The sequence below is a fragment of the Pygoscelis adeliae genome, unplaced genomic scaffold (genome assembly GCF_000699105.1).
Source record: "Pygoscelis adeliae isolate BGI_AS28 unplaced genomic scaffold, ASM69910v1 Scaffold461, whole genome shotgun sequence".
In the NCBI taxonomy this organism is placed as follows: Eukaryota; Metazoa; Chordata; class Aves; order Sphenisciformes; family Spheniscidae; genus Pygoscelis; species Pygoscelis adeliae.
Window position 1 is genome coordinate 441,696 of NW_008824029.1, and position 11,466 is coordinate 453,161.

Consider the following 11,466-nt stretch of genomic DNA (forward strand, 5'->3'; position numbering starts at 1 on the left):
TGCAGCTCCCAACGACTCGAGACCCTCACCCACGGCTGGGGACCCCTGCCCAGCCTCTTCTAGTGCTTCTTCAGCAGAAGGTGGAAAAAAAGTGACTCTCCCCACCCTGGACCAAGCCCACTATAGACTTTCACCATCTAAAGGCTTAAAGCAGCCGTAACTTCAGCCTCTCCCAAACTGTTCGCCTCCGTGCATCCAATCCCCAAAACGGGGATTTTCTGGGGTCACTTTCAAAGATCCCAGACACGGATGCGAGTTTTATGGCTCATCTTCTCCCTTCAAGACAAGGGAGCGCAGGAAGCGGCTCAGCACCCCGTCCTGGATGGAAGGGCACTGTGCCATGTCTCCCCCTCCGGTAACACCCTGCACCCAGGGAGGAGGGCTCCTGCCCCACCAATGCACCCACGGGCAGGGGCATCCTCATTTTCAAGCACCTCGGGCGCAGGCAGATGGAGGTCACCATTTCTTCACAGCCTGCACGGTACAACCCTGTGGAGGACAGCGGGACCAACCCAAGACACCCTCGAATTGAGACGGTGGGTTCAGGTAAACGCACCCAGCTAGGAGAGACCTGACCCAGCCCAGAGCAACCTGCTCCCTCCCCTTTCTCCAAGGAACAGGGACCCTTAAAGGTCCGTCTAGCCTCTCCCCCGACCTTCAGGCTGTGCAGGGTGTTTTCTTGCCCTACTCCTCCCGAGCAGAGACAGCTGCAGCAAAGGCAGCCCCTACTGCTCCAGCCTAATGGGCTCCGGCTGTCCGTACCCCACCTGAAACCACACACAGCCTTTGTTTCGGCTCTGCTGGCGAGAGGGAACAGACACTTCCAGAACACCCCCCCCCCGCCTCCGAAAAGGAGAAAAGTCTCCACGACTCTTCCCTGACCAGGCTTTCACCTTAGCTCCAGGGTTTTCCAGGCTGCAGACACTATCTCATTTCCCCCCTGCCCCCTCCCAGCCCCGGCAATTACTACTTAAGCTGTTAAAACAAGCGTGGCCAGTCTGGTACGAAGTGGAAAATCTGATCCTAGGGAAGCGAGCAGGCAGGGGAAAAGGGAGGTCAAGGGGAGGTGGGATGGGAGCGAGAGAGAAAAGGATCAGGCAAGGAGAAGTTTCCCTCCACCCCTGGAGAAATCCCCCTTCCCGGGGCTCCCGGCCCCAGCCCATGCCTCCGAACGCCAGCCCCAGTGACACCCCAGCGGTGACACCGGTCCTCTGTGCTCCCTTTTCCATTTCAAAGTCACACTTGTCCCAGGCTGACTTTCAGCTCGTTCCAGTCCAGGTAGGATGGGTCCACTCGGTCCTCTTCCCCCCCCGAGATCGCCCGGACCCAAAAAGGCAATTTAAGGCTTCGACTGTACTTGCAAAACCTGTCCCCGTGTACCAGGGACGGCGTGCAATCCCACGCAAGCCGATGGGGAGCCTGGCTCCCTACAGCCACCTACGATATTAAACGTGTTGCAGGCTACTCTGCGTTTCCTCAGAGCTCCGCTCCCCAAGAATCAGCAATTCTGTGAGAATCAAGCCTTTAATAAGAACAGTTTTAGCTTCTGCATTTGTCGAGAAGGGCAAAAAGAAGCCCAGAGCCAGGAATTGTGACTTTAAGACACCCCAGAAAATGCAGTCTGAGGTTAACAGGAGTTATTTTGAATAACTGATGAGGAAGCGGCAATATGCACCTCCAGAACAAGCAGCCCCAAATCCCCAGTTTTGGGCAAAACTATCACCTTTTCCCTTCAACCTCTTCCCAGCCCACATGAAAATTGATACAACTTCTCCACCTTTCAATTGGTAGTTCAAAACAAAAAAAACCACTTTAATTTATACAAAACAAAACCATGTATAATCAGTTGAACAACATTGACTGTACAAAGGAATAAAAAAATAAAAGGATAGTCCAAAAAAACAACTCAGGAATGGTACAAGTGTTGGAGAGCAGCTACAGACTAGTGTTGACATCAGATGTAAGAATCTTTTCCTTTTAAATTAAAAAAAAAAAACCAAAACTCCAGGTAAATCTTTCATCCTCACTCTGGACAGGATCTGTTGAGACCTTGTAGGGTGAAATAAAAAAAAAAATCAACCGCAGGGAAAAAGGCGTGGGGAGGTGTCACACGTGGCAAAGCCAAACCAAGCAGAGGTACATCAAGTTTTTCTAGACATGCAGCAGCTTTGTGATTTCAGGAAGGAAACCTTCGTCCCTCTTCGCCCCGCACACCGGCGCCCGGGAGCAGCCCGGCGAAGGGGCCCCCCCGGTGCCCCGCATGATGTTTTCCAGGAGAAGTCACTTTTGCGGTGCCGGGGCGCATCACCTGTTGGCTGTATATCCCCGGGCTGCTGAGCCAGCGATTGTCTTCTGCTGTGTGTTAAGTGATGGGAAACAGGTGCCAGCCATCCCAGACAGGTTCTCCAAATCCCCCGGCCTCTGCGCCACCGCGCTGAGCTCGGCTGCGGCTTTGCTCTTGAGCCAAACCACCACTACAAAGGATTCTCCTCCCCCCTCCATCTGCCTGGGGTTTAATTCTCTCCTCGCTCATTTGAGCTGGGCAATAAAGCACGCTAGAGACGAGCCAAGAGACCTACCCCTGTACTGTATTTTGTTCTACAGAGCGGGGAGGGGGAAGGCTCCTTCACCTCCCAGGTCGGCTCAGAAGCAAGGGGAAGGAGATGTCCCCCGTGGAGGGACGCGCCCCTGCCTGCTGCCTGAACAAAGCGGGTCCGTCGGCCACGCAGGAGCTGCTGCGGCTTCATTCTGCCCATGCAATGCAGCAAGCTGCTGAGCCAGGGGGAGAGGAGCGAGCCCAGGCCTTGAGGAGTTGCTAACACCAGGAGGAAGATGGCAGCACTGTACCGGCTGGGCTCCTCGCTGAGGAAGAGACCGGCCCAGCACAAGGAAAAGCAGTTCACTTTCTACCACGCTACTCACAATCTACACGTCCTGGCCACCTACAAGAATCTGTCGACATAGCTTAGTCCCACTGCCAAGCCCCGCTTAGCTTTTGCAATAAGGGCTAGGCGTTATTTCTAAGTTTCCAGGTGAATTTCCAGCACAGCTCAGCCACGGGACGAAGCCAGGGAAGCACGTGCCCTTGCTTGACACAGGATCTTCTACCACGGCACACGCACATCTCAAGCTCTTGCCGCCCAGCACGCATGCCCCTCTAAAATCCGGGAGCAGTCCTACAGAGCAAAGCAGTTTGCTTTCCCAATTTCCTGGCGCTGCCACGAGAGCTGAGCGCATTCGCCACGATGGGACCTGGGGGCTGGGGTCCGCTGTTTCCCCACACAAACCTCTCTCGCCTTCCCAGTCCCTGCTCCTTCATGCTCCAGTGGGAAAAGCTGCTTCTGTCCTTTCCCCGCTTTCATCCAGGAGGAGCCGCAGCAGCGCCAGCTCAGGCAGAAGGTCTTTGGAAAAGCAAAGCGAGAAGCAGCCAGGACTCGAGGGCTGTCACGTGGGGCGGTGTGTCAGGGTCCAGAGGGCTGCGTCGAGGATGGAGGGCTCTGGAAGCGACAGCCGAGGCTTTGCAGCAATAAGGGACAAGTTCAGCACTTGCCCTCTGCTTCAGGCGCGATGCTTCCGTCCTCTCCTCCTCAGTCCCTGATCAGCCGCGCATCAGAAGGTGCAAAGCAAGCAAGGCATCAGTCTGACCTCAGAGCTGCCTCTTCGTCCTGCCTGCCAAAAACAAACCCCCGAGACCCTGGCCTCTCCGCTCTGCCCCTTGATCCACTTCCATCCCACCCTGCCTTCGGCACTCACAAGTTTTAGGGAATGATCGGAATAAAGCAGCTTGGGGTATGTTACACATGAATCGTTCCTTCCTTCTGCATATGTAGTATTTAAAAAAAAAAAACAACCCAGCACAAGTCCAGGTGGTGATTGAAAGTCTCTTAAAGCATTTGTGTATTTTCATCGGAAAATCCTCCACTTCTCCCCTTTTGCTGACACTGGGAAAGTTAATCCAGTGCTTGTATTTACATGGCTGCATAAAATTTTCCCTGACTGCTTCTTAAAAAAAAAACACTTAAAAAACAAGTGATATATATATATGTATAATATTTACATAAATAAACGACGAAGGCAAGCAGACTGCTTCCTTCCCCTTTCCAATTGGCCAACTCTTGCCTTTTCTTCTTTGTTTTTGGCAACAGCAGGTTAACATCCCGGTGAAAACTGTCATTAGTCCCCTGTCCCCGTTTCTTTTTTTTCTACATCCAATGATCACTATTGCACCAGCAACCTGTTCAGGAGTCCAAGAGTTAAAGTTGCAGCACAGACTCTCCTTGCCTACTCCCTTAAGCCTCTCAATCTTCCATTAAATCCATTTCTCCATTGAGACTGGATGAGCTTTTTCCCCTTCCCCCCTCCCCAACCCGGCAGCTGCTGAATTTTCCACCCCAGGCCGAAAGGCAAAGCCCAAAGCATTCTTGGAGGGTCACTTGGCAGAGTCCTCTCCCTGCCAGCGCTGCGAGATCCAGCCAGCACCACGCTTCGTATGTGAAGCCAAAATGTGAGCACATTCCCAACGCTTGTGCGCGCCATCGGAAAAAAAAAAACCAACCGCGGCCCATCCGAAAGGATCCAGTCGAAAAGGGTTAAGTGTGCAAACAGCTGTACATCGGTGGGTGGGTGTGGATACGTTAGAAGCTCACGGCGCGTCCATCCTGCTAAGAGATCTTGCAGTTGTTGCGTGAGCAGTTCTGTGGGGGGCTCTGGGGTGGACGAATAGATTTGGATCTCTTCAAGCTGTTACCTTTGCTGCTGCTCCCACCCCCGCTGCTGGCCAAGGAATACGACCGGCCGTGCATCATCACCGCGTTCATCCCATTGGCCATCGAGAAGGATTTCAGGTGACTCTTGATGGTGACAGGCAACGGCAGCTTGTCGATGAGGTGGACTGGGGTGCAGGAAACGATGGCTCGGCAGCACAGGTCCTGTAAGCTAAACACTGGTGGGAGAAAAGACCAGACAGTCAAGGGCCAAGAGATTTCAAGGGCTGCCTTCTCCCTACAACCATTCCTTATGCTGCGCAGTTCCTGCTCCTGTGGGGAGAGAAGCTAATAATGATTGCATAGGAGCCTTGAATAGGGAGCAGATTAGTTAGGACAAAAGCTTGGGAAACTCTAAGCTCTGCCTTAGAGGTTACTGCTTTGCGACACCCCCAGCTTTGGTGTCAACACGGGGCTTAGACTCTGCCACCCCTCCTCTCCGCACAGCGCCCGGGGCAGGCAGTGCCTTGCTCACATTCCTGCCAGACACTTGGCTTTTCAGAGCATCGTTTGGCAACCAGAAGGACATGCCCAGGGAAGGGAGGCAACAGGGTCAGCAAGCCCCGGAGCAGGACAGTCTCACTTGGGACCTGCTCGGGGAGCAGCAGCCACGGGGACCAGCTCTCTGCAGAGTGCCTGCAACAACAGAGATCCCACCAAGCCAGAAGGCGGCTCTGCCCTTTCAGGCTTCCCAGCGTCCTCTCAGCTCAGCGTACATCATGTGAGCCTGCTTTGGGAAGTCTGCTTGGGGGGGATTTCCCAGCAAGCGGCCACACGAGGGCACGCTTTCACCTCCGGCCTGCCGCGAAAGCCACGCTGCTGTTCCCAAGCAGGCAGCAGTTAGAAGTCCTGCCTCTGGAAGAGGTTCAGAAGAGGTCTGCGAATGCGGCCCAGCTCCTGCTCTCCATCCCTCCACGAGCTGGAGACAGTGGCACGGCAGCCAGGTCAGGGGCAGAAGCCCTGGCAGATAATTTGGTGACTGGGGCTGGCAAACAGGATTTTCCCTCCCTCATGAGCAGGAGCCGAGGATCCATATGAAGGCAAGTCACCCCCGGAGTACAGATCTCCTGCTGCTCAGACTGCCAGTGGGGCACACTGCTACCTCCAGCCAGGAACGTGGGACTTAAGACTATTTTGCTTCAAATGCAGCAGGCTGAGATGTAACATGGACTCTGCTCGCAGTTTGCTGCACTGCAGCACGTGTGCCTGGATATAAGGAATACCCCAGCCCACCGCTCCTTGCCGACAGCAGGGATGTGATTTAGCCCCTTTCAGCTCCTTGGGCTCATTCTCTTCACGTCTCTCCAAAACAGGAGACACAGGCTCAGGCAAGAGTAAGGACAGAGGTGCTTATGCTTGGATTCATCCCACACAGCCATTTGATTGAAGTACTTTCAAGTTGTGAGCTTAATTGCCCTCAGCCTCATCCAGACTAAGTGGAGAGGTGTAGGATGCCCTGGAGCAATTCAGATCCTAGACATGCTGAACTGCCTTCTGGAGCTGCCCATCCCTCACCGCTGCCCGCCGGGTTCCCGCGCTAGTACAGGCAGCTTGTTGTGGCTCAGCTTCAGCTTGTCTGACCCGAGGCATTTCTCCCTGTCAGGTGCTTTCCAATCCCACAATTACTAATAAACACACCTCCCACCTAGGCAGCGAGTCCTAATCCTCGATTTCAGCCCAGATAGCTCTCATGCCTTTCCCACATGGAGCATCTTCCTCACTACTGACCTCTGTTGGGTCTCCAGATCTTCTCCATGCCGTGCCGCATGAGGACGATACGGGACAACTCCGTGAAGGACTCTATGACATTGAAGTTGCACAGGGGGCTGACCTCGAAAAATGTCATGCAGTTCTTCTCCGCGTAAGCCCGGGCCTGCTCCGTTGGCACCTGCCGCTTGAAGGCGAGGTGAAGCCTGTTTCCCACCAGGATCCGAGGGACACCGGGGGCATGCTGAAAAAAGGAACGAAGTGGAGAAATCATGGCTTGACCTTAGTAAGGGCAGCCTACAACCAGAACTCTGCTTAGCTGCAACAGCAGTGAAGGGCAAAGAAATAGAAACTGCTCTGTGACCGAGAGGGACTGCCAAAACCAGTACTACATGGTGAGGAAGACTAATTTATCCCCTCTACAGTCCATTTTAGAGGGCACCTTCTTAGAAGGAACCTTCCTATCTTTCTTGGCCATTCCCAAGCCCTTTCCTACTACTCTGGATTTATAGAGATGTGGACGGCAGACACTTATCCCCTTGCTTTGCTTATTAGCAGACTGCCATCATTTCCTCTCCATAGCAGAGCCATTCTTGTCCCCATATCAGAGGTGGCACCTCCACAGATTTTTGCTGTAGACCACTGCACATGTTCTTCCCTTCAACTTACCTCATCTATTTCCTTTATCCACCGGTCTATCCCATCGAAGGACCAGCGATTAGTGATGTCGTACACCAAGAGAATTCCCTGGTGGAAGAAAATCAGGAGCAATCAGGAAGTTCCATAGTAGGCAAACTGAAAGGGAGACACACCTGAAAGACCACCTCCATATGCAGAAACCAAAAAGCTAAGGGGCAAAACATTGCTCCTGCTGCATTATTTGTGTGCTTGCTAGGGCAAAAATTGAGATGACAGGTCTGTACTGAGTCCCAGACTGGGGACTTCCCCAAACCTGGGGAAGGTTCTACTTCCCTGAGTAAAACCCAGGGAAGGTTTTACTCCTGTTTTGGCTTGGACATAGAATCATAGAATAGTTTGGATTGGAAGGGACCTCTAAAGGTCATTAGCCTGACCCCTCTGCCATGGGCAGGGACATCTTCAACTAAATATCCCCCAAATAACTTCCAAAGCAGCAGCCTCTACGAAGGAGGAGGAACTGCCTTGGTGACTGTGCATCCGGAGGAGCGCGGCTGTGCAAAACACTCCCTCCTGCCATCACAAATCTGATACAAACTCACTGAGGCAGAAACAAGTCTTTTTCTTTTCCCCTTATGCATTCAGTGGTAGGATGGTAGCAGAACATGACGAAGCTAATAAAGCACACCCATCTTCAGCATGTTTTCCCTCTCCAGAACCTCTCTGATTATGTTGTCCCTCTGCTGGTGGGGAAGAAGTTGAGTGATGCCAATAAGCAACACAGCATCTCTAGAGGACAGATCTCATGACCGGGGATCCACGCTGGGCTTTGCTGAAGGCAGCTGGTGTTGCTAATTGCCACTGCTGCATTGTCAGAGAACAAATACAGTGCAGCGATGCTGCCAAACCCCAGAGGGACAGATCAAAGGTCCCACCGAAGGACCTTTCCCCCTGCCCTTTCTTCTGGAAAGAGAGGGGAAATCTTCAGGCCCGCATCCATCTTCCCTAAACACTACCCACATCTGCAACTCATTTCCCAGTCACCTCTCAAGGTGCAAGACAATGATGCTGGCAACCAGGACAGGCACAACTCAAGGCAGGAAAGTTTGTGCCTGCAGCCGCGACGACACGGAGCAGCACCCTGGAGGGTCTCTACCCTCGCCCTGAGCCCAGCTAGCAGGACTCAGGACCATGACCAGACTGCTAGCTACCACTCAAGGTCCACAGCAACTCTTTTAACAGCGAGCTTTTCTTGAATCAAAGTATTTCTGAGGACAGACACAAGGAAAGTAGGCTACGCACGGCCCTGCAGGCACACAAGTCAACACATCAGGAGCTGCCTCTCGGTACCAGCTGGGCACATACAGCATTTAGAGAATTGTCTTAAGCAGCAGCCTTTCTGCAACTCTCCCGTTATTTTTCTGACTTTTTGCCCCTCTTTTCTTTGCAAACAAGGACATTTCAAGTGACAACAGGCACTTCAAAGTTACTTCACAGAAGCACAATTGAAGATGCCCTGAAATGGGAACTACGGAGAAACAGATGATCTCGCACTGCGAGAGGAGGCACCCCAGCTGGGAACACAGCGCTGGACGAACGGTAACCCAGCAGCAGTAAGATTAGGCTAAGAGCAAAACAAACCAGCCCGAGCTAGACTCCAGAATAACAGATCATTTAGCAGCAAGCTCAGCAGAACCAGTCTTCTCTGAATCAGGGGTATCCTCCAGGAACAGCCGCCCCTACAGCAAGTCCCCAGAGCAAGCAAAAGAGATCTTAAGATGGCAAAGGAAAGTCTCATCTGGCAGCCTAGTCCTCCCTAGGAGATGCCTAGAGAGAGCGCAATGAAGGGGGGAGCTGACAAACCGCCTAGCATCTGTCCTGGTACAAGACTATCAAGCACCCTCACATACTGGTGGAGTTGCTCCTTTACTCATTGAAATGGAAGGTCCACTACACAGATGGGAAACACAAACTACCCAGTCCTCCTGAAACACAGCTTTACAATATTTGCTGCTGCCAAAGCCTGTGATGAACAGGAGGAAGCCTGTACAGAAGCCGTGTATGTAATGTACCTCAAGTTTATGAAAAAATAATCATCAGCATGCGATCTGGAGCACACGGGAATGATAAATGCCAGGGCATCTGAGCCACAAAGGCACTTGAATCCTCATAATAAGTCATGTCCTGAGCTGGCACTTGAAGTGTTCCACCCACTTGGAAAAGCAGCCTTTCTCCGAGCATGCTGGGTGTGCCTCGATGTTGTTTGCCTTTCTCTCAAAGCTCTCTCAGAATAAGCAGCTCTTACAAAGCCTGCCCAATTATATCGTTTTTAAAAGTCTTGGTCAGAACAGTTCTGATTCTTGAGCTTTATCCCCAACCTCATTGCACAGCACTTCCATCCTGGGCAGTCGCTTTCCAGGCAAAGCTTGCTGCTTCTGTCCTCGCTGGCCCTCCAACATCTACACCTCTGCATTTGTACCATTTGCAGAAAGGCTCAAAGGTACCCAAAAAGGAACTGGAGGGGGTACAAAAGGCAAGTCATGCGTGGTGGGTTGTTTTTCATGTCCGATAGCCCAACATGAAGAGCGAGCCCTTCAAAGTTTGGGTTTGAGGTTGTTCTGAGGGACCTGACGATGAGTTTTCATAATTGCAGAAGCATGTGTGGGGTGGGGGGAGCAGATACATCTTCAGTTTCCTCCAAGGGATGTTCAGGGTTCATGTCTAGAGTCCATAATTTTTTTGCAGTGTCATTTCTAGGAAAGTCAAAAAACTTCATACTCAGAAAACTGGAAGTTGTTTTTGTTTTGGAGGAGAGAATCAGTTTCTCCTAGGTTTAGATAGGAAAAAATAAAAAGGAAGTAATAATTTTCCATAATCCACAAAATCAAAGATACTGCTTTTCAAGAATGCAAATCAAGAAATACCAGGATACATCACATTTTAAGTACATTAAAAAAAAAAAGACTCTGAGCTTTCTTTTCATTTTTTGTTATATTTGTTTTGACTTCGAGCTTCCAAGGCTGCATGTGTGAATGAATGAGAGTCAGGAAATAACAAAGCAAAAAGTTTGATGACCCCCTTCCAAGTCAAACTGCCAGCAAGTTAAATAAAGTCTACTTATTTTATTTCTGGATTGACAAGTTCCTTTAGCCAAGAGAAACAGACCCAAGACCTAGTTTGTCAAGACTGCTTCTGCCAGAAATATGCTCTAGGATGAGAGAGTTTTTAAGCTTGCTGGCAGCTGCAGCCTGGATCTTCTTTAAATAGGAATAAGGATAAAACATCAGCAAAAAAATGTAGACCCAAGTTCTCAGGAGCAGAGCGGAAGGTCAAGATCACGATATCTAAATGCAAGAGACAACACACTGTCTGCCAGCCTACCCTCCACGTCATAACACAGCTCCATGCATGCACATTAGAGTTAAGATTGTCACGTAAAGCTTCCCAAAGGTCAAAAGACACCAAGGCCAAGTTGTCTAACGCCTTGCTTCTGTCCCCATCCTCCCCCCCAGCACGGGTATTAAGACCAGCTTCACTGTAACTCAGCAGAAGATGGAGGAAGCAGTCTTAAAAGCCTCTGGCCAGCTCATGGTGCTGCCAGATAACCTCATACTGCTTCCAAGTAGCGCTGGCATGCTCCAGACACCACGTTTCTAGAGCACATATCCCAAATACACTTTGTCATTAGCATTTTTTCCCCTAGAGAGAACAGTACACAGACATGCACGCAGGCAGGGAGCTGGCTCCATTTCTGCCAACAGTTCCAAGTAAGATCTGTTGGGTTTTTTGAATTTTTTAAAAAAAAGCCTCCTTTGGAATAACGTGCACAGAATTTTAATTTACTCAACTAGACAAATGAACAGTTTCCCATTCACAGCCTAAATTGTCCTCTAAGTGCCTAGATGGTTGTCAACACCATAATATTTCCATACCTCTCAACTTTTAGTTTTCACAAAGCACCTTTGTAAGTGTTACGTACCCCAGGTTCCCACAGCATGAAGTGAAAAGCTGCACCCTCAGGTTCTTGATCAAGGATATTCTGGAGCCCTCACCAACCCTCCAACAGCCTTTCTTCTTTTTCTTCTCAACCTGCCTACAGGCTTCTGTGTGAGGTGGAAGATGACCGGACTCATCCCCAGACCCGTCTCGGGTCTTTTCACAATTGATTTTCAAAGTTCGTTTCTACTCTGTTTTTGTTCCATGCTACTGGGATTGGCATGACCCTAAGCACACCAGCGACAGAAATTTCCACACGAATACGTCGCATAGTGAACAAGGAACACAGAGAGATCATCTGTTATTGTATCTAGCAGCACATGTGGACAATTACTCTGCCAAAACCTAAACTTGTTTTCAGCAG

The 11,466-nt window shown here is 50.9% G+C and overlaps 2 protein-coding genes across 2 annotated transcripts in view; both read right to left on the bottom strand.

The window, feature by feature from the left end:
- The window catches only part of WFIKKN1 (WAP, follistatin/kazal, immunoglobulin, kunitz and netrin domain containing 1), a 15,779-nt gene extending 11,243 nt beyond the window's left edge, over positions 1–4,536 (bottom strand). Inside the window, 1 exon segment of the mRNA XM_009327280.1 lies at positions 4,522–4,536. Within this exon segment, the coding sequence (XP_009325555.1) occupies positions 4,522–4,536 (15 nt within the window).
- RAB40C (RAB40C, member RAS oncogene family) overlaps positions 1,790–11,466 on the bottom strand; it is a 48,221-nt gene continuing 38,544 nt past the window's right edge. Inside the window, exons 5-7 of the mRNA XM_009327291.1 lie at positions 7,140–7,217; positions 6,492–6,714; positions 1,790–4,942 (exon numbers count right to left, since the gene is read on the bottom strand). Coding sequence (XP_009325566.1) covers positions 4,662–4,942; positions 6,492–6,714; positions 7,140–7,217 — 582 coding nt within the window. The 3' untranslated portion in view covers positions 1,790–4,661. The remainder of the gene's footprint in view (positions 4,943–6,491; positions 6,715–7,139; positions 7,218–11,466) is intronic.